Source organism: Haemaphysalis longicornis, unplaced genomic scaffold (assembly GCF_048455015.1).
Source record: "Haemaphysalis longicornis isolate Haplotype H1 unplaced genomic scaffold, Haemaphysalis longicornis Haplotype H1 scaffold_1, whole genome shotgun sequence".
In the NCBI taxonomy this organism is placed as follows: Eukaryota; Metazoa; Arthropoda; class Arachnida; order Ixodida; family Ixodidae; genus Haemaphysalis; species Haemaphysalis longicornis.
The window spans coordinates 53,553,810-53,575,806 of NW_027526203.1; the positions used below are offsets into that span (position 1 = coordinate 53,553,810).

The 21,997-nt window shown below is 49.0% G+C and overlaps 1 protein-coding gene across 1 annotated transcript in view; it reads left to right on the top strand.

Moving 5' to 3' along the window:
* The window catches only part of LOC144176362 (sphingosine-1-phosphate lyase-like), a 152,847-nt gene that overhangs the window by 109,085 nt on the left and 21,765 nt on the right, over window positions 1-21,997 (top strand). The window contains exons 11-12 of the mRNA XM_077705206.1: window positions 1,893-2,010; window positions 12,248-12,515. Of these exons, the coding sequence (XP_077561332.1) occupies window positions 1,893-2,010; window positions 12,248-12,515 (386 nt within the window). The remainder of the gene's footprint in view (window positions 1-1,892; window positions 2,011-12,247; window positions 12,516-21,997) is intronic.

The window sequence follows — 21,997 nt, forward strand, 5'->3', positions numbered from 1 at the left end:
CTGCTTACATGAGGGCAAATGGCACCACCCATGGGGCTTACGTGGCAGACCCACGTGAGAGGGCGAATGTCGCGCTTTCTCCTTGCTGAGTGTTCCCGGAAGTTGCTTAGGCAGTGTTTCCAGTGGCGAGGACAGCTGAAGTCACTGCAACCAGAAAGCACTCCCATGCGGGCAACATTGGGCTCTTGTTGCCAGGTTAGGTCCAGAACTTTTCTACACCTGGCCCTTCTTGGGGTACTAATGGAGAATTCCGTGTAATTTGCAAACCAAATAAGTAACAGGCTACTAAACGGCTTTTTTTTTGTTGTTGTGGTTGCACGGTAACAATATTCACGCCAAGAACTGTAACACTGTTTCCTGTTCATCATAAACTCACTGGAACATTGTTGGCCATAGAGTTGCACACTATTGGTTTCTCAAGCGCTGCCTGCCTTTCTGATCCGCATATGGAGTGTATGTGCGGTTTGTTTACCGTGCGTTGCAATAGGTTCCAACTTTTTTGTATTAGATTAAAATAGTAAACAAAATTTTTATCAGCACTACCTGCAAGATGCATTCGTTCTTCTGATTTTCCCAGCATGTGTTTTGTAAAATTGTTGCAAGAGGGCAACAATTTTACAAAACGCGTGCCCCTTAATAGTGCTTACAGTCATTCGCACTATTAAGAGGCATATGCTCTGTCGACCTGCGAATGCACGGCCCTTTTCACCATGCCGCCCCCGAGGTTTAGAGTAGAGGCATTTAAAAGTTCTCGTTGAACAAGTTTTACTCACTGCAACATCATGCATTATTTTTTGGCAAATACTGGGAGGTCCAGAATACAAGAGAAAGGGCAGAGGTAGAATGGAGCATATAAAAACAAGTAAAATGGGTGTGAAGTTCTTTACTGCACCTCAAACAAAACCGGCTTAAGCTGCATAATTGACTCCCTGTACAACACATTACATTTGTGCCTTTGGACACGTCAACCCTCCCGTTTCGTCAGTAACACCCACTTTGGATCACTGCAATGTAAATACAAGAGGAAACAATTGTAAATCCCTTGCACTGTCTGGTGTCTCCTGTGGGGACAGATTTGTCCAACCGAATCCTGTGTGTCCATATCGCTCGTCGCTTCACATCTGGTTTGCCGCTTGGAACCGAAAAAAGTGTCTTTCAAGACTCTCTTCTCTTGCTACAACCGAAAGCACAGTACCCTGGAATTCTGTTGTCCTTTATGTTGTACTGTAGCACGTAATGTGATAAAAAAAAAATGTGCAAGAAAGCGATGATGGAATCCGATTGGTGCACGATGCCATCTGCCGCTCACGGGGAGAAGCAAGCAGTTGGAGCCAACGTGGTCGCCGCCGACCACAGGACCGAAATGGACCAATAAATGGCATGGATTTGTACGGCAGTGGAGAGAAAAGGAAGATGGTACTTTCCAAGTTCCAGTGACCTTAGGCGCAGCTGGTTCCATGGGTGGCTGCTGTGCTGGGGCTCTGTCCATTCCACACAGCCATTCAGCCCTTGCAGGGCGGCCAGCAGTTACGGAGCAGCAGAGTGGTACTTGTGTTGAACAAGCTAACTCCGACAGGTGATGCTTGTCCAACGGAGTTTCGCTTGTGGGTCTCTTCCAGGCGCGAGTTGTGCTGATTGTTGTCAATCAGCGCAAAGAAAATTTGCATATCAAAACAATTTTTACAAGTGCCTTTAGTGAAGGCACTCTTTCCATGAAGCGCACTGGTAGGTATTTTTTCGCTTCATTTTTGTTTCTCCTGCCACTGAAATAAGTAGTAATGCAGGTGTTCTTTGCAAGAGCTGCCAGACTATTTGCTGCAGTGTGTCGGTGTGTGTAAGGATCTGGTGAGTAAGCGGCAGGGGCCGCCCACCCTTGTGCGGTGTCCTTGCAGGCAGCCGGTCGGGGGCGGTGGTGGCCTGCACGTGGGCCTCCCTGCTCTACTACAGCCGGCAGGGGTACGTGGAGGCCACCCGCAAGATCATCACCACCACGCGCTACATCGAACACGAGTGAGTCTGTGGCTGGGCTGACCCAGGCGGGCCACTTTCCTCCCATATGGGCACCGAATGCATCCATGTTGCCCAGCTCCTCTGGAGGCGACCTTGGTCTTTGTTGCGCTGTGAATTCAAGGCTCTAGGGATGGCCAGGTTGCTTGCCCATATACCGTATCTTTGCACATATAACCCTTGCGCCCTTAGGGAACAGCAAAGAATACCATGTCTCATTACTCAGATGACCAGATCTCTTAAGAACTTCTTGCCCGTGAATGGTGCATCTTCTCTCCTCACCAAAGCAATGAAGCCACCTATTGGGCCTCCTTGATTTACCAGTAAGCCTCGGATAGTCCGCAGGCAGTCCAAGGACTGCCTTTTGAGTGAAGGTCCCATACGAATACATGGGAAAATCAAGTGTTGTATTGTGTCCCGCGCAGTCTGCGGACGATCTGGGACTTGCAACCTAGGAGATTTATTGAAGCTGCCCTCTTTTCTGTTTTGCTGCCACCTTTCACCTCTTGCCCCCACTCCAAGGTCACGTGGCGGCACCTGACCTTGAAGTGGCGAGTGTGCTGGCAATAAAGGTGGGGTCACACCGTTCCCAAGACTGGGCAACAGCAGAACAGTGCCTTATTTTCCATTGCCGCCGTGGACCAACCAGAATAGAGCAGGGGGGAAAATGCAGGGGCAGCTGGGATGACGCATCACAGCCTCTCAATGAAGCTGCTCCTTTTGGCAAAATTTACACAATACCTGCAGTGATCTGCCAACTTACCACTGGTGCAGTAGTACAGTCAAACCCCACAGTAACGAAACTGCCGGGGAAAGCCGGAAAATTTGCTTTTGCGGAAATTTCATTGCCGCGAGACTGAAACATAATCGTCTGCAAACCAAAATCTGTTTTCGGAAGTCGGTGGTATTGCTTTGCAAGCCTTACCTTGCAGCAATTCACAGCTCAGCTCTCACACAAAAAGTGGTTCATTGCTAACGGTCGCACCTGGGAACGTCCAAATCGTCTCGAATGCATCCAAAACATCCCACAGGTTCGCCTTCTCTGCACGTTTTTTTCCTTGGTCCTCGGCACCGAGCGTGCAAGGGAAGTTGAGCTTCTTCTGTTCACAAACTTGTGAGCTCCGCCTTTTTGATGCCTGAAAAGGCTTTAGCCGTCTTTGTTTTGTTTTGCGCACATGCATCATTAAAGCGTGGCGTCCTTGCTTTTCAAAACGGTAGACCGAGCTGCTGGCCGTTCCAAACTCGTAGGCGCTATCCTCCAGTCTTCCAGTTGAGCCACTGACCTGGGCAATTATGGCTCCCTTATCTTGTAGCTTTTGGGCTGGCGGTGGCATATTATTGAGAACAAATGGGCCAAGTGCCACACACAACGAATGCACGCGCGCTGTCCAGTGGTAGCCAGCTAGCGTAGCCAAAGTCGTGCCGTCAGCCAACATATGTCGCCCCCTGGTGGTGTCACTGCAAGGCTGCCTCCACAGCTGCCTGCTGCACGGTCTTTTTTGTAAACAGATATGTTGGCGGCCGTGCAAGTGTGCTGTGGCAGTCTGAAAAAAGGGAATTTGAGCACCTTATTGGACCCTGTTAGCCTCAAATGGGTAGATAAAATGCTGACCGGATTTGCAGCAAATTTCGTTAAGGCCAAAAACGCTTTCCAAAACATTTTGTTGCCATGAGATATAAAACACATGGGCTTCTATGATGTTTGCCGGGGATACGTAAAGACTTCTTTGCTTTGGGAATTTCGTACTCCTGGTATTTCGGTATAGCGGGGTTTGACTGTATACAGTTGAACCTCGATATAATGAACCTGGATTTAACGAAATTTGCGATATAACGAATTTTTTCAAGTTTTCTATCAAAATTTTGCTAAATCCATGTATTTTTATCTCGATTTTATGAAGTAATTTCGTGCGGTGCTTTCGATTTAACGAAGTCACGGCGAGAAAGGAAGAACGAAATTCCGGTCGAGACACGTTTTATTTTGCCTCTCAGAGCCAGTGTTGCCATCGCTTGGCGTCAGGCATCTGCTATAAAGCAATAAGAAATCTGCCAGATTCCGCTAGATTATAAAACATATCTGCTAAATTTCCCGCTAGCACCTATTTTATATAAAAAACTTTGCAATTTCGTATGATAAATACCTTAATCATTCTTAAAGGCTCCACAAAACTACAAGAGCTGAAATAACATATAAAAGAGTCTTCCAAGGAGTCTACCTAGAATACTTGAAGCTTCAGTGCTGCGGTGGTCATCATTGGTCAACCTCATCACAGATGAGGCTAAAAGTTATAAATGTTCACACTGATGAAGAAAAAAAGAACTCACAGGTCAACGAAAAACACATCGAGGTCTTCGTCGCCGCTGTCCCGCTGTCGTCGTCTGACACCATCTCCACAGGACCGCTGGTACTTGTTGAGGGACCAGAAAGGTGACTTGGTTGCACATACGTTGCAGATGTCCCGATTGCACGAACAACTGCCGCGGGAAGTTCGTAATCAAAACAACTTTTCTGGTGTCGCTTCACCCCCTTTTTGCGACGAGGATGACGTTTGTTGTTCAGGCTTCAGCTTGTTCCTTAGCTTGGATTTTAATATGTTAAGCTGACTAAACGCCCTCTCTACTTCGGCATTTCAATACGGCAGCACGAGCATCGACACGGCAAATCCGGCCAGCTCGGCGAACGGGTTTTTGCCGCAGGCGTCCAGGAGTGAACTACACACCAGAGCGACTGCGTGGATGATATTTGCTTCCAGTCCAGGAGGGTGATTTTGCTCCACTGGTTTTGAATTTTTTCGATGGTCTCAGGGGGCACTGCCATTGCTTCCAGCGGAGGAATCAATGGCTCTTTCACGATGCACAAAGCGTTTTCGACTGATAAGAGTGGTGTTTTTTGGAGAACTGTGGTGTTGTCGGGAAGTCACTGTCTGATTTGATCTACTAGCGTGGTAATAAACCTTATGCAGCTTCCTCGCATCACAGCTTCATCAGCGAGAGAGAACCCGTCAGTCGTCTGAGCTTTCACGTTGTAAACGTGCGTCTTAAACAGGATCCCAGATATGACTTGGGAATCAAGTGGTCGTCAAGGGTGCACATCAGAACGTCAATCTGGTCTTTCGAAATTACGACTTTTTTAACCAAGCTTGAAAGCAAAGTCATGAGGTCTTTCACCAGCTTTGTTTGATCCGCATCTTTCGCCTCGAATACCCAGTTAACCTTCTGAACATCTGCCAGAATTGGTCTCAAAAAAAGCAAGTATCCCAGATTGATTTGGCTTTCCTACATGCCATACAGCACCTCTGCCGCATAGCACTTTTCAGTCCACCTTGCCATCTCGAAGTGCGCCTTCAATTCGGTCCACTGGTCTACGATCCTTGATAAGGCTATTTCGAGGGTTAGCCACCGCGTCCTGCATGTTTGCACAATCTTCAGTGGTTCATAATTTATCAGACCGCATAGGTTCTTGTACACGATTTGCCGGGCAGGGGATCTTGCGAACCAGTTGTAAGTTTCGCTTATTAGGCCTTCCAAGCTTCTCGGCAATGCTTCCGCTGTGGCAGCCGACGTGGCTAGCTGCAAAGAGTGCAGACGCAGCTGATCAGTACGAGGTGGGGAGCCTGGGCTTTCAACTTCTGATGAACGCCATTATTGATCCCCGTCATAACGCTTGCGTTGTCTGTCCCTACGCTTCTCATCCTTTCCACTTTAAGACAGTACTCGCATCAGAGTGGATTTCACGGCCACCGCAATTCCATCTGCCGTGCACACTTCCAAGGTGCACAAGTTAAGGAATCATCATCATCATCACCAGCCTATCTATGCCCACTGCAGGGCAAAGGCCTCTCCCATTATTCTCCAATTACCTCGGTCCTGTGCCAACTGTGACCAATTTATCCCCGCAAACTTCTTGATCTCATCTGCCCATCTAACTTTCTGCCGCCCCCTGCAACGCTTGCCTTCTCTAGGGATCCACTCTGTTACCCTTAATGACCAGCGGTTATCTTGCCTTCGCATTACATGCCCTGCCCACGTCCATTTCTTCTTCTTAATTTCTACTAATATGTCTTTAACACCAGTTTGCTCTCTGACCCACTCCGCTCTCTTCTTGTCCCTTAATGTTACACCTATCATCTTCCGCTCCATTGCCCGCTGAGTCGTTCTCAATTTAAGTTGAACCCTCTTAGTGAGCCTCCAAGTTTCTGCCCCGTAAGTGAGTACCGGTAAGATGCAGCTGTCATACACTTTCTTCTTCAGCGACAATGGTAGGCTGCTATTCATTATCTGAGAATGTCTGCCATATGCACCCCACCCCATTCTGATCCTTCTAATTATCTCTGCCTCATGGTTGGGATCTGGGGTCACAACTTGGCCTAAGTAGATATATTCGCTTACCACTTCCACTGCCTCGCCACCTATCTCAAACTGCTGTGCTGTCCCGAGGTTATTGATCATTACTTTAGTTTTCTGCATATTAATTTTCAGGCCCACGGTTCTACTCTGTTCGCCCAGTGTGGAAAGCATGCTTTGCAATTCGTCCCCCGAGTTACTTAGCAAGGCAACGTCATCAGCAAATCTGAGGTCACTGAGGTATTCTCCATTAACCCTTACTCCTACCTGTTCCCAATCCAACGTTCTGAATACTTCTTGTAAGCATGCTGTGAATAACATTGGAGAGATTGTGTCTCCTTGTCTGACACCCTTCCTTATAGGTATTTTACTGCTCTCCCTATGGAGGATGATGGTAGCTGTAGACCCACTGTAGATATCCTCTAGTATTCTTACATAATGCTCATCTACCCCCTGGTTCCGTAATGCCTGAATGACTGCTAGGGTTTCGACCGAGTCAAATGCTTTCTCATAATCTATGAAGGCTATATATAGGGGTTCAGTATATTCAGCGCACTTCTCTGTCACCTGATTGATCGTGTCAATATGGTCCATTGTTGAATAACCTTTACGGAACCCTGCTTGTTCTTTAGGTTGACTGAAATCTAGGGTTGCAGAGATTCGGTTAGCGATTACCTTGGTAAATACCTTGACTTGGTGACACTGTGATAGATGATAGAAATAGCGAGGAATTTTGTGACACTGATGTCGGTCGACTCATCAATAATCAAGCAGTAATAGCTGTCCCCAATGTCCTGTGCCAGACCAGCCTTGAAGTGTGGGCCAAGGACGTTCTTAATCACGGAAGCGCACTTGGAGCGGTGCATTTTATACGCTCTTGCAGCTTCGCTGTCAGGAAACCACTCCTTGTAGACTTGGCACAAGTGATCGGCAGTTATAATTGAAGAATGTTCGGCGATAAATAGAGCAGTTCTGCCCTCAGCGGCATTCCCCGTTTGGACTTGCCTTTTTGTAGTGAAGCCCAGTTGCTTCTGGATTGAAGAACTGCCAGCCAGTTCCCTATGCTTCTTGCTGTTCGCATTGGCTTTCAGGACTGAATATTTGCTGCCTAGTTGACAACCGCAGTGCCTGCATGCCGCAACTTGTTTTCCGTCAGCAGACGCTTTGCATTGCAGCCATTTTCTGAGCAAGGGATCCTTCAACCACTCCGTCCTGAACTTCTGCGAATATACGTACCACTTTCGGCATAACTCATGAGGAACGGAGTCAGGTTACATGGAGAATAAACAGAACCGTTTTTCGACACAAAGCAGTCGGACGTCTTCCTTTGTTCTCTGCAACCTCAAACGCAAAAAACCAAAAGTGGGTGGCTGCTTCGCCAATCATCTCGCTTCCCGCCAGGACTACAGCGCCCCCGGCCGCTTGCGGTGCAAACAGCGAGCCCGCTCCCTGCACGCATAGTTAATACTCCTGCACGATAGCTGACTCACTGTTTGCACGGCAAGCGGCAGGGGGCGCGCAGAGTCCACGGATTGGTGCATCCCAGCTAGTCTGTGATGTGTAACTTAGATCGCCGCTTTGAAACTTCACGGATTTGTTTGTCTGAGATAATAGATAGGCGGTGCAAGTGAACAGGAGCCCTCCTTCACTCTGAAGTTAACCAATTTCTGCATTTTTAGAGGACACGCAAATGCTTTCTTGCAGGGCGGTTTTGAATCGGTGCACTGCGTGAGAAATCCGCTATGTAGAAAATGGTCCGTCAAAAAGTCCACCAGCCGCTAGACTAATTTTTTCCCCGTCAGAATAAAATGAAATCCGCCAGACTTAGCGGAAAATCCGCTCAATTGGCATCACTGCTCAGAGCCTACATTGAAAACATTCAGTGCTCACATTAACTCTCTTAAAAGGCTAAAATGAAAGAAGAGCAGTGAATTATGTGGTTGACAACAATTAAAAGCGATGAAAGAAGCTGCTCAAAAACCGTTAGCGGTCATGGACGGTTTAATAGTGCAGTCACCATTTTGCCATCTCCATCGTTGCCTACGCCAGCGCCCTCTATGCTTAAGCTGCCGAAGCCTACTTCAAGTGTTTTTTTTCTATGCATTGCTCACGGTGCTGCTGCTCTAGGTTGTGCTTACTGTTAACCACATTAATATTTTGTTCGTCCATCATTAGATGAGTCTTGTAAGCAGCATGAGCACTCCAAGGGAAAGAAAAGTGTTCTGAACAAGAGCCTTAGGAAGTGTCGGTGAAACCGAAGGCCACCGAAGTGATGGATGCCATCGACGTTCTGCGGAGGCATGCAGGCGCACGCGAATGTTTAAGAGCAAGCCTTGTTAGCGCTGTCAGCATACGAGCGTCACGTAAAGCCCACCCTGGTCAAGAAACGCCAAGCACTGCTTACGGACTTCTAAACTACGGCTTGAACATCGAATGATGGTGGCAATAAATTGCTCTCCGAACGTGGTCAAAACGTGTTCATTAGTCAGCTGCGATGCGGAGAAATCGGTTTCTTCAGGGCTCAGCGGGCATAAAAGTAATTGGTTAATCAAATTTGGCTAGAAGATATTTAATGTAAGCTTTCCGCTTTAGCGGGAGCACGTAAGCGCAGCTCCACAAAGTGAAGCGGTCCGTGTGTACTTCGCTCAACTCTCAATCCTGGCTTTATCTCGAGTGTCGTGGTTGCATCACGTGCCCATACTGCAGAGCCTTTGTACATAATAAAAGTCTTTTGAAAGCTTTATAGCACCCTTCCGCTGTTGGCCCGCCGCACCCCTCAACGCCGCGCCTAAGCCTACCACTGAACGGACGAAAAGAGGCGTAAATTCGAACCAGCACCTCGCCGGGGTGGAGTTCACGGGGCGTGAACGTGGGTTCAATTGACAAACAGCGGCATTTAGTAGTGACCGAAATGAAAAAAAGAAAGAGTGGAAACCTAGCCTGCTATCATATTTAATGAGGCGTTGCGGAAAAAGCACCGGTTTTAAGATGACACGAACTACTGTCGGGTATCCGAATTCCATTGTCTAAGTGTTGAAGCTCTTAATTCACACAATTTTCGCGGCCAGTTTTAGTACAAATTTCGCTTTAAGTGGAGAGGTAACTACATAGCAGTTGTATCTGAGCAATGGCCAAGGTTTTGAAACCTCAATAACTGGCTAAATTAACTGTAAAATCGAAACCTCGATTTTACGAAATTCTCGATTTAACGAAATTTTCGCCCGCAAGTACGACTTCGTTATATCGAGGTTTAACTGTATATGGTATGGGCTCAGAACACTGCTTCTGTGCTGTTGCACAGTTTTTCTGTCCTTTATTTTTGTTTGCACCGAAGGGAAAGATGTCTGCCACCTTGAGGCGTAAAATTTTGTGCTTGCGATTTGAGTACGATCACCCGAGGTTCTTTAATCCGCCTCTTTCACAACCCCACTGCACATGCGCAATCCCCTAGCGGCCAAGTCCCTAAGCAGTCTGGCCGGGGCCGCAGACGACATTCCCCACAGCTCCCGCACAAGCGGGAAGGGGTCGTGGTTGTATTTACATCGTTTGATTTTTTGTGTGTGCTCGTTGTACGCGGAACAATGCCCACAACTTGTGCTGCGTTCCGCTGTAACTCGGAGTGCCGAAAATGGAACGGTGTCTGCTTCTATCGCTTCCCGTCAGCCGCACGCGATCGGCTACGGCAGCTTGCGTTGCTCGGGTCGGTTCGGGTGATGGGAACTTTAGGCTTAGCTTCCTGGCGGATATTTGATCGCTGCTATCTGTGCAACTGCGAATGACAATCCGTAACAAAACTTTTCACCACACTATCATCCCCTTTCTTGCATGTGGAACTTTATTTAAGCTATAACTGCCGTTTGAGCGATCGGTGACCGAGACATCTGCGTAGCCTGTTTCGATGCTTTTGCGCAGGTGTCGCCATCTCTCGGCCACTCGGTGCACCGCGCACCGCGGCGACCGGTCAGCGTAGGCTTGCATCGCGGCAGATATCTGATCGTCGCTTTTAAAATAAGCCCTGATAACAATCCCTAGCGCAATTTTTCACCACAGTAACAGCTACTAGCGTTCTCGCATGTGTAACTTCTTTTTAGCGATCAGATTGATTCAGAAGAGCAGCGACAAGCGCGGTTGCTACCTTGGTCTGTGCCGGTTTGAGCCGCTGAGTGTGCCGAGCTGGCAGGCGCGGCCAGCGTGTGCGCGGACTGTTTCCGAAGGCAGAAAACGCTTCACGATTGCTTGCTTTATCCATTTCTTGCAAACAAATGTGCAGAATCTACAAATTTAGCTCAGCGATTGTCGTAGTTGACCATGGAGCAAAAACAGTGGGCGGAGCGACGCCGACGACGCATCTCATGCGCGCATCGGGCCATGTGTCTCAAATTCACGCGTACGATTAGACGTGGCGACAGTCGTAACGATCAGTCGCATGGGAATCGCGTGTACCAATCGTACATGTGTCCAGCGCTTAAAGGCCGTGTGCGAACTGCCGGCCTTTGTTGAGCTGGCGATCGCACTTCATGCCAGACGACTCCAAGTACTGCTCGCTCTGCTGCTCGGACGGCCCACGGATCTGTCCGAGATTTCTCTGCCAGCCCTCATTCAGTGATAAGAAGCCGCCTGGTATTATGTGATGACCAGGGGCTGTCATCTTAAGGTAACTTCGGCTGCTCCTCGCCGTAATGTGGGATTGCCGTGCATACAATGCCGGCGAACCCTGCCGCTTCAACTTCTGCTAGGCACGCTAGGTGGCAGCACACCGCAATGAAAGAGGCGGATTGCTGAATTCTTTTGTAAACATGTGTTTTCGCTTTTTTTTTCCTCTTACAATTGCCGCAGAGCGGCTGCCTTTGTTTGGGAGGCAGTGGAAGATGCTGCCATGTTATGGGTCTAGTCAAACAAGGCGTATTCATTGTAGCGCCGACAAGCGAGGAGGAAAAGGAGTGCACAAGAGGTGGTGGTTGCGAAGCAGCCCGCTCCGCTGTCCTATCGTGCAGGCTGTGCTCGGCAGTGGCCAACACCTCTGTGTGGAAGTTATGCAGTCTGCTCATTTTTCCCACAGAGGATCTTTCAAGTTCACCAATGTGAATTTGAAATGGGGCGTGTTGCTTATTTTACTTCATGAAAGACGACAGAGCACATCGTAGTTCAAGTTGTTTTTCACAGCAACTTTGAGCGTTATTCAGAGCTTGTGCTCTGCCAGCTGTGTGGAACAAAGTAGAGAGTGCATTGCTGGATCTGCACCTGCTGGAGATTACCGGAATGGAGTTCGGAATCCGTTTGACAGGGGACAGGTGTTTGAAGTTGCCCCATCCCCCTCCCCAACGGGCTCACTCAATGCACGGGCAAATCCACAGTGCCCAATGGAGGGGCCTGCTGACACGTTTCGCCTGTGCAACCTGGGCCTGAACAAACCGCAAGTTAGTTTCAGCAACAGTGTGGAAATCGAGGCTTTGAAGGCTGCAGTAGTGTGAAGAGCAGTGGGACATTTTTATAGTAGTTAGTGCGGCAGAGGCTCCTGGGCTTCCATTGCGAAGGAAACTGAGGTTTCTGCTGAAGTGAAATCATAGATGACAGGGGTTGAACTGCACAGTGCAGCTATACACAGTAATGCACTCGGTTAAATTGATGATCGCGAGGGATGTAGAACCATTGTAATATGACATTTGCCAATGCACTTGCACGCATGCGTACTGGGTGTGTGTGCTTGTGTTGAATGCACTGTTCATCGACCATTATGTTCCATGGTTGAACGGTTTCCTTTGAAACCGCGAAGTCTTCCACAGTGGTTCGGAATGGCCACAGCTGGATGGCGGACTCAGGGGCAGGAGGTGGTGCAGGTTGGGGAAACAGCAGGCAGGGGGTGAATCCTCCTCTGCGTTGCGTGCCCCCGCTGCAGGCTGCGCAAGATTTCTGGCCTGAAGCTGCTGGGGTCACCTGACGTGAGCGTGGTGGCTGTCGGCTCGGATGAGCTGGACCCATTCCAGCTGCTGGAGAAGCTGGTGGAGCGCGGCTGGAACCTGAACCCGCTGCAGTACCCGGCGGGCTTCCACCTCTGCGTCACGCTGCTGCACGTCAGCGAGAACGTCGCTGACCGGTTCCTCAAAGACATGCGCCAGTGCACTGCCGACATCCTCCGGGCGCCTCGCAAGCCCAGCAGCGGACAGGTAAAAGTGTGGGCCCTGGGGGCCACACGGTGCCCTTGCTGTCAGCCGTCAGTGTCTCCGCCACAAAGCTCTCCCCACATCCAATCGATACGGATCTCACCTGATAGCCAGTGCTCTCTCCATTGGCACTGCAAAAGCTGGGTGAGCGCTCTGAGGAACGCGTCCAGTGGCGGACGACACTTGGTCAAGCAAAAGTAGGGCTCATGGGACCAGTGTTCGGAGCCCCCACAGATCAGTAGGGAAGGGAAACGGGCTGCAGGAGAAGACAAGCTGCACCCGCGGAGAAAGGTGGCTCTGTTGGCTCTGAAGACCCGCCTCCTGTGGTTAAGGCATGCCTTTCATGCTGGCGAAATGCAGTCGGCAATGTTGTAGACTGACAGAAATCGGGGTAGTGCGTAACTTGTGATGGGCATAACTTGGTGAAAGCACAGCCACGCCTTTGTGTCCAGCAACGGCCAGACTTGACTCCTCTCCCGCGCTACCTTTATGGCCTACTCAATACCGGTGTGACATATGAGATTTTTTTCTGACTTGTAGTTGGGGGGGGGGGGGGGGGGGGCGCTGACCGCATGAGGGCAGCACGACCTCACCGCAAGCTCAGTGCCACCGCGTCTCCAGTGCAACTTGAGCGCCGACAATGTAAACAGTGAGCTTTGCGGTGACATTTCCACATGAAATCGGGCAGTTCGTGTAATTGATTTTGCCCAGATTTTTTCGTTGTGGTATATAAACGGGAGATACACAAGGCTGTTGTTTACCCAGTAATATAAGAGCAAAAGTTTTTCGTGTATGTATATTCGCTTGCAACATTCCCAACTTGAGGCACACTGTGATACATATATTTTTATTTTATGCCAAGTTTTATGCGATATCTGGAAAGAAGCATATGCCATATGACTGTACCTGAATGAAAAGCAGCAAATCCCACACAAGCTGCCTGATGGAGACGTGTAAAAGCACAAAATATTACACCAAGGATGGGGGATGACAGAAACAAGCGCTACTTCGAACTAACATTTATTCGTAAAAATGCTCTTATATATACGCACAAAACGTGCACACATCACTACAAATTACTCTACAGCGTATATAACCATCTGTCAGTTGACCACATGACAATATTTTTCTACACAGCTCATGCTCTTATGTGCAGATTACAACTAGGCAACAACTGCCAGTTGAGTGACACTTACCGGTAGTACCACAAAACAAAAAAACAAAAACAAAACACGAAAACCAACACGAATAAGGTATTGAAAGCAAGGTGCTGTTGTTTAGAATTATTCAGGGGCAAGATACGCAATTTCTTTGGCCGGAAAACCCAAAGACTGCATGCTTATGGAAGTGGGACCAAGGCGACCTACAGTGGAACCCCGATAATACAACTTTCAAGGGACCGCGAGAAAGCGTCGTACGACCTGGGTGCGGGTAAATGTTGACCTAGTAGATGGTCTCACGCATAGGTGGGCTAAGAACCTTTTTAAACAACTATATTTGGAGTATTCTCACGTGATTTGCGAACCTTTATTTTAAATCCCTTGTTGAAAAAAATAAACGCTTATGTTTTCCCCCCCTTTCCTCCACGACGTCCGAGCTAGCCCACCAGCCAAGCACTGTGTGCTACGCGACACCCGTGCCATGCGGCGCTATTTACAGCCTGCCAGCCCGTGCCTTGCGCCCGCGAGATAAGGCCGACGTGGTCGAGCAGACCGAGAGTGGGAAAGGCAGGTGAAACTGTCAAGGCCAAGCCACACGAATGATAGTACAAGTTGGAGATGGCAAAAAAGAAAAAGAAAAAAAAATTCTGTACATGGTGGAGACACCCTTTGAACAGTCCCGTGCTGTTGCTATTGGGTCAAAGGGCTGTACATGTCTCCACCCTTGCGGCAAACGCGCGTGATTGTAGGCACTGGAGCAAAGAAAGAAGTGGAGTGACAACGCTGTTTTGAAAGACACTGGTAAGCAGAGAGCGGAGCGAGGGAAGAGAGCGCCGTGAAAGGAAGAAACTTGGATCGAGCGGGTGAGGAAAGCGGGTGTTCAGTCATCGCCGTTGGGTTGCATCGTAGTGTTTTCGCGTTCGGCGGCGGCTCAATGGAAGCTTCAAATTCACGGTTCACCAGCCACGTGAACCCTGGACTATGACTTCTTGTGGTTGGCGTGTTGGCGTACTGCTGCGGCGGGGGCCTGTCGCAGGTTAACTTCCGCTCACGCCTGCTTGCTTGCGTCGGTTCAGCAAGTGGTCTCACCCGCATGCGGACCTTTACACATCAAGCAGCATAAAAGGGGGGGTTAAAGGGACACTGAAGTGAATTTGTCAAGCTCCCGTTTTTGCTTGCACTGCGTAGACTGGCTCAAATTAGCACACTTTTCATCGTTTATCCGGTTGACAAATCGGTAATTATTTTACAAAGTGTGAAAGAAGAAAAACTACCATGCGCGGTTTGCAGCGGCCGCACCAACTAAGGCTGTGACGTTGGGAGGAGGGGGCACCGTGATTGGACGATGCCCAAGGTTAGCAATCAAACAAGATTCGGTTTTGGTTCTGTAAAACACAACCAATGGCTTTGTTGGGTGGGCATTCTCAATATCTCAGTAATCATCGTACTGTGCTTCTGCCATGTTGTCAGCTGTAAAATGCATAAGATAAGCCTCCCAAGACGGCTTGGAATCGTAGCATTCACTAGCCAAGGCCTACGCAGTGCATGAACGCCCTCCGCGTCCCCGCAGACGCTCAGATGCCATGCGTTTTTCCCCTATATTTGGAGCTTGCCTCACTCATGCCTGTATCGTAAAAAGCGTGTTCGCACCAGGACAAGGGTCTGTTGATTCTGGCCTGTGCCCACTGCAGTCGGTGCTTATGGCAACAGCACGCCAACGAGAACTCGCTAGCGTGCCAGTGCCAGCCTGCGCGCGTTCTGTGAACTAGTTCGTGGAGCAATGAACGTTGTGGCCCAAAAAAAGGTGAACTCAGTATAGAAAACATCGGCGGAAAAAGAAAAAGTTAACTTATAAAAAAAAGCATGTACCCGCGGGGATTCGAACTTGTGACTTGCAAAACACTTGCTCTGACATACCTAGCACTCCAAACCACTCGGCCACGGGCGAGCGCGGGCGCGCATGGAAATATAAGGTGTACAGTTAAACCTCGATGTAACGAAGTCGGTAAAATTCGTAATTTACTTCGTTACATTGAAATTTCGCTACACTGAAATTCGCGGTTATAATGAAGTGTTCATCCCGTGAAGCGTTGCCTGAAAAAGAAAACGTAGCGCGTATACACGGCCGGCGCACTGTTTCTGTTTCTATCGGAGCTTAATCGTCTACGCGGGTATCAGCGTGAACCGCATGGAGCGTTTTCTTCCCGCAAAAAGCGCGCCCCACAAGCCACAGGCGCGACGCAGCCGCGGAGGCCACCCGCGCTATGCAGGTAGCTCCAGCGACCGCTTCTAACCGCTCGCTGAAACGCAACTCGAGGGGAAAACGAGAGGGGCATGCAAGAAAAAAATCGGATAACGTGGGCGAAATTTTCACTGCAAAACGTCATACGCGCCGCTTACGAGAGCGCCCATCAAATATCCTCCGCGGCGGTGAGCCTTATCGTCTAGCCAGCCGGCATCCCCGGGCGCTTCGAAGCTCCCGCCATAGGGTGCGCGCCTCCCCATTGGCGAAACCATGGCGAAACTGGTCAGGCTCCTGCCGCACGCAGCGCGAGCAGCGCGAGTCACTTCCCGCCGCCGGCGCGCAAAGCTCATAAAGATTCACAAATGCTTGCTGTAACGATGAAACCCAACAAGCATGAGCGAATTCGAGCGAAGTGCAAAGCGGCGGCCTTCGGCGGCAGCGGCAACGCCAGAGGCGATTATAGGCTTACCACGGCGGAAGATATTTGATGGGCGCGCTTCGTAAGCGGCGCGTATCACGTTTTATACAATAAAAATTTCGCCCACGTTATCCGCTTTTTTTCTCACACACCCCTTTCGTTTGCCTCTCGAGTTGCGTTTCAGCGAGCGGTTATAAGTGGTCGCTGGAGCGACCCGCATCGCGCGGGTGGTCTCCGCGGCTGCGTCAGCGCGCCTGTGGCTAGAGGAGCGCGTTTTGCGTTTTTGCGATTAAGCCGTAGACGACTAAGCTCTGACAGAAGCAGTGCGCCAGCCGTGTATGCACACCATGCAGTTTGTAGGCAAGGGGCTCGCTCACAGACTCCGTGCCTGGCTGCATCCGCGGCATTGGGCGGCCCGTGTCGCCGTTCGTGTTTTATTGGGACCCCATTTCGGCGCTTGCGTCTCCCAAAATCTACCTCTACAACTTAAATTTCGTGCCTAGTTCTCCATGAAACTTCGTTACATTGAAATTCCGGCAAACGGGACTTCGTTACACAGAGGGTGAAAATACATGGTGTGCATACACTTGAAGTTACAAAAAATTCCGTGGTTCGTTACATCGAGGGTTTCGTTACATTGAAGTTCGTTACATCGAGGTTTAACTGTATAATGTATAAGCAGTTTACACTTTTATTTAGTTTTAGCATTCCAAGCAGCTTAGGTGACTATTTCCTGTATAGCACTCGTGCAGTAAGCATCCCCTAAGTTTACACAATATCTCACGTCTAGCAATTGCATTTCTTAGAAGGAAAAGCGTTCGCAGATGTGTAGTTGTGCTGCTGGCCGCTGTGCTGTTCGCCCAGCGCAAAAAAGTGCTTCCCGCACGCTAGTTTTACGCTGTACGGTAAAAATATCAGTTGATTTTATTTTCTTAGTAACTATATTGACTTCGCTGACTCTTCTCCCGCCTTCAAGTGGCCTTATATTTTCCTACTGGCGTACCAGTCAGCGAAACATTGCATGTGCGGTTGTGCAGCGCTTGTGTGAAGCGACCTTGACTTGGAGCTAGATACAGTGTACAAACTAACCGGCACATTGTTCCATTCACAAACGTGTCCTGGCTTCGTTTCAACTGAGTGAAGGAATTGCGACGACCCGTCGGCGGCCAGCGGACGAAACGCTGTAACGCTGTAAAACGCTCTTTGTCGTTCTTCTTCCGGAACGACCGTTCTGTTTTCTGCTCGCGAAAACGCACCGCGCACTCCACAGGCGCACTGACGCTGCCGCAAAACAACCCGCATGCTGCACGGGGCGCGGCCGGCTGCGGCAACATGGCGGCGGCTTCGGTCGCGAAGCGGTGCAGGGCACTTCTAACTGCTCTTTAAAATGCTGCTCAAAGCACACATGAAGTTTCTTGTGCGGTAAATAAGCTAATAATGTGGCTGAGAATGGTGCTAAAAACATGATCCGCACCGCTAGTGAAAGCGCCCATGAAATATGTGCCGGGGTGCTAGGCCGAAACATCTCCGGCAGAGCCAGCCGGCTGTCTCGAGCGCTTCAAAACTGCCGCCATGAGGCGTACGCCTTCCCATTGGCACAGGTCATAAGGCTCCTCCCACTGCCACGCGCGTCGCGCATTGACCGAGGCACAGGCAGCCGCAGGCGCGAAATCGCCGATGCGGGCATGAAAATATCGACTGCGGAACGCCGATGTGCACGAATCGCATGCGAAAAAACTCCTTGGGCACCGTGAGTGAGGAGACGAAAGTCCCGAAAGGACCGCTCGGCGACATGGGGGTTAAAAAAAAAAAAGCAGTAACACATCATGGATTTCTTCACACTAAAGAAGGAAAAAAAAAAAACTTTTTTTTGGTGCTCAATTTTGTGGTCTGTGTTCGTTCATACGAATTTCAGATGATACGAATATTTTTCACGGTCCCACGAGATTTGTACCATCAAGGTTTTACTGTATAGGTAAAGGCCCACGCGGTCCGTCTTCTCAGAACAGGTTCAATGAAGCAAGAGCAAACTGGAATACATTTATAGAGACATCCAAACTAGACTACACATCCATAGGACACCTACAGGTTGAAGAGGCTACCCAACTCCTCACGGCGCACATCCTCGACGCTGCCGAAAAGTTCATTCCCCACGCCTCTGGTGCCCTGCGCAACCAGAGGAGGCCGTGGTGGAATGAGGACTGTAGGCAGGCGCGAGAGGCCCAGAACAAGGCGTGGGATGTCCTTCGCCGGTACCCTTCGTCAGACAGCCTTTTGTTCAAATTAGCAAAGGCATTTAGAAAACGCGTGCGCCGTGGGGCAAAACGAGATAGTTGGCACCTTCTTAACATCCATAAACTGAAACACCAACACACACAAAGTCTGGACACGTATACGAAAACTCAAAGGACATCAGACACACTGCCTGCACCGGATTAGTACAACAGGGGACACACTGGAAGACCAGGCTAACACACTCGCACAACACTTCCAACACATGTCCAGTTCAGCACACTGCACTAACACATTCATGCAACACAAAGCATCCTCTGAAAAGAAGTCTTTGCATGATAGTAATAAGTCTAACCACAGCCGGGCTAGAGCGGCGGTGTGTGCGCGTTGGTACAGCCTTCGCAAGGGGCCTAGTTCCTGCCTGCGGCCACTGCGAAGAGCCGGCGCTGCAAGCCCACTCCGCTGATGCGCGCGTCTCCCACTCCGCGGGCAAGCTATGCACTGCTGCTTTTGTTTTCTTTTTCTTTTTCGCTACAATCCTGGCTACGGGCCTACGGAAAAGAGGGGGAAGGGTGGCGGGGTAGTAGGAAGCAACCGGCGAAGACAATAACTCCATGCTCATGAACGAGTAATGACTTCTGATCGTTAGTTTTGTGTAGCACGCTACTAACCAGCCATATGTGGCTTCGATGTGTGTATGCAATTTCTGTAAAGAAATTATTGAAATAATTGGAAAATGAGACAGAGTGCGGAATCACCCATATAAATTGTTACCTTGGCTCTTTCTGTAGTCTTGTTTTATTTTAATTGGCCAGATTTAGGGGAAAACCCCTAGGCGGAGTAAGTTTCTGCGAAGGAGAATTTGACATCCACCTCAATGCAGCCGTACAGCTACAAAGGAAAGCTGTACCGCTTTCCTTTGTGGCCGTACGGCTGCATTGAGGTGGACGTCAAATTTTCTTTCGCTTGTTTTCTTTTACTTACTTTTCTGGTCCTTCAGGTACCTCCTCCCCCCCGAACTGGAATCCTGAGTACTCAGCTGTTGTGGGCAGGCGGGTGCATCGTCATCCTCTGGCATCGAGGCATTTCTGGTTCTACGCAGCGCCAACTGCTTGAGGCTATAGCTCCATAAATGTGCTAATTTTGACCACCAATTCAGGTCCAGCGACTGGAAGCAACACATGAAAATTACATCAGTTTCATACGTCGTCTCCAACTATGATTGTTTGGTATGAGAGCTGTTTGATTATCCTTGTATCTAATTTGATGTATACGTGCTATTGTGAATTGCGCATAGCTTATATACTTTTGCCCTGCTCGTTTGACAGACAGAAGCAGTGGCTACGTGCGTTTGCTCTGTTTTCATAGACATATCCCCAAATGTTGCTACTGCATACTTTAGTACATAAGTAGTAGTATAATGGCTCTTTTATTACCAGAGGTAGGCGATTGGTCAATTAACCTTCTGATTAATCGAATAATGTTCTAGTCGCCATTATTTTTTTAAATCAGGTAATTGGTTACGTCCACGCGAGCCAATGACGATCTGTATCCCTTGGAAGGGTGCCATGTGCAGAAATCCCTCCTTTCTGGAACTAGCACCCATTGCAAAAATGCTCCTGTACATCCCGCTGACCTCAGCGCCATTTTTAATCCCATTTACTTCCTGTCCTCAACGGGAGCGTGCGTTCAGCACAGCCAGGATGACTGTCAACAATAAAAGAAACAAGAAAGAAACTGCTGCCGGAAATTGTCAACAGACTTCTCGGCCTCCGCAGCTGCATAGAAGAGTTACCATTGATCGCATAAAATTACCTGTATTCAGTAGCGTCAACAAGCTAATACAAACAACCATTAAAAATGGTCCCTTTCTAAGCCATTTTTTCAATGAACACGTCCGTCTAATCGGATTAAAATTTGTAATCAATGCCCAGCCCTATAAATTATTACATTATAATAATACAATAATGTGCATAATAGTTATAATAATAGTAAGTATTAACAATTATTATGTTTTGGGCAGCGGCCAGAACAGCCCATTGGCAATCCCTGGGAGCGTATGAAGACATGATTGAAGAATAAAATATTGTTATTAATATTAATATTAGTATTATCGTCTAGTAAAATATCATCGTAATCCCTGCAAAAACCTCCCACCCATCCCCTTTCTAGGGAACACCCACCAATATGCCCCTGATGGCGAATAAGTGACCAACATCGTTGTCTGGCTTTGCAAGCCCTGATTTAAAAATTTCGTCAAAGCTCGGCGTCCAGCATGCAGGTTTCACCGCAATAATACAACAGAGCTACGAAATTCTGCTCTGATATGATCGCTGATAAATCACATAAGCTGGAATGCTGTGAAAACAACCCACGCAAGCGTAAAACAGCCTTCAAATGCAAGCGCGCAAGGACCAGGCAAGGGTAGGCTCCCGCAGCCCCCACGCGGAGAGCGGTGGAACTTTACGTCAAGACTGGGCTGCATTGTTCTCGCCGCCACTGTGAAGGCCGTATCAACACAGCGCGTGCCGCTGCTCTAGCGCGGCCGTGGTCTAACACCTTGTATAACTCCCACTTTTCACTTTATGAGCTGAAGATAGCTCTCGGCACTTGTAAGCCTTCAGCTCCAGGTGCAGACAACATTACATACACAATGTTGCAACACCTACATGCAGACACACTTGAAACACTTCTACTCCTCCACAACAAAATATGGCTTTCAGGGCACATTCCAAAATCTTGGAGGGAGGCCATAGTAGTGGCTTTCCTGAAGGCGGGCAAAGATCCAACCTCTCCTGCCAGTTATCGGCCCATCGCCCTTACAAGCTGCCTGCGCAAGCTCTTCGAGAAGATGATTCGGAGACTTGTGTACTTTCTTCAGTACAATGGTCTTCTTGAGAGCTGCCAGGCTGACTTCAGAGCAGGGCGATCTATGAACGACCAACTCATCGCCCTTGAATCGTACATAAAGGATGCGTTCATTCATGAACAGTTTTGTGCAACGGTGTTTTTCGACCTTGAAAAGGAGTATGACACCGCCTGGCATTACGGGATCTTAAGTGACCTGAAATCATTCGGTGTTTCGGGCTGTATGTTAAACACCCTTGCTAGTTACATGTCTGAAAGAACATTTTGCGTAACAGTTGGTAAAGCGCTGTAAAGGTTTCACGTGCAAGAGAACAGCGTGCCGCAAGGTGGAGTTCTAAGCTGCACTCTGTTTATAGTTAAAATGAACTCTCTTGCCCGCAGGGGCGCCTTGTCTATTCAAGGTGACGGTAGTGGCGACACCGCGGACCCCGAGCCCATGTGGGTTGGACCCACCCACGCCCTTGGCTGTGCGTGGCTTTGCCGTGTCCGGGGAAAAGGGCATCCTGGTGGTTGAGCCAAAGCCAGGGTTGTTTTGGACCTTTATGGCCCCCTGGCAGAGGCA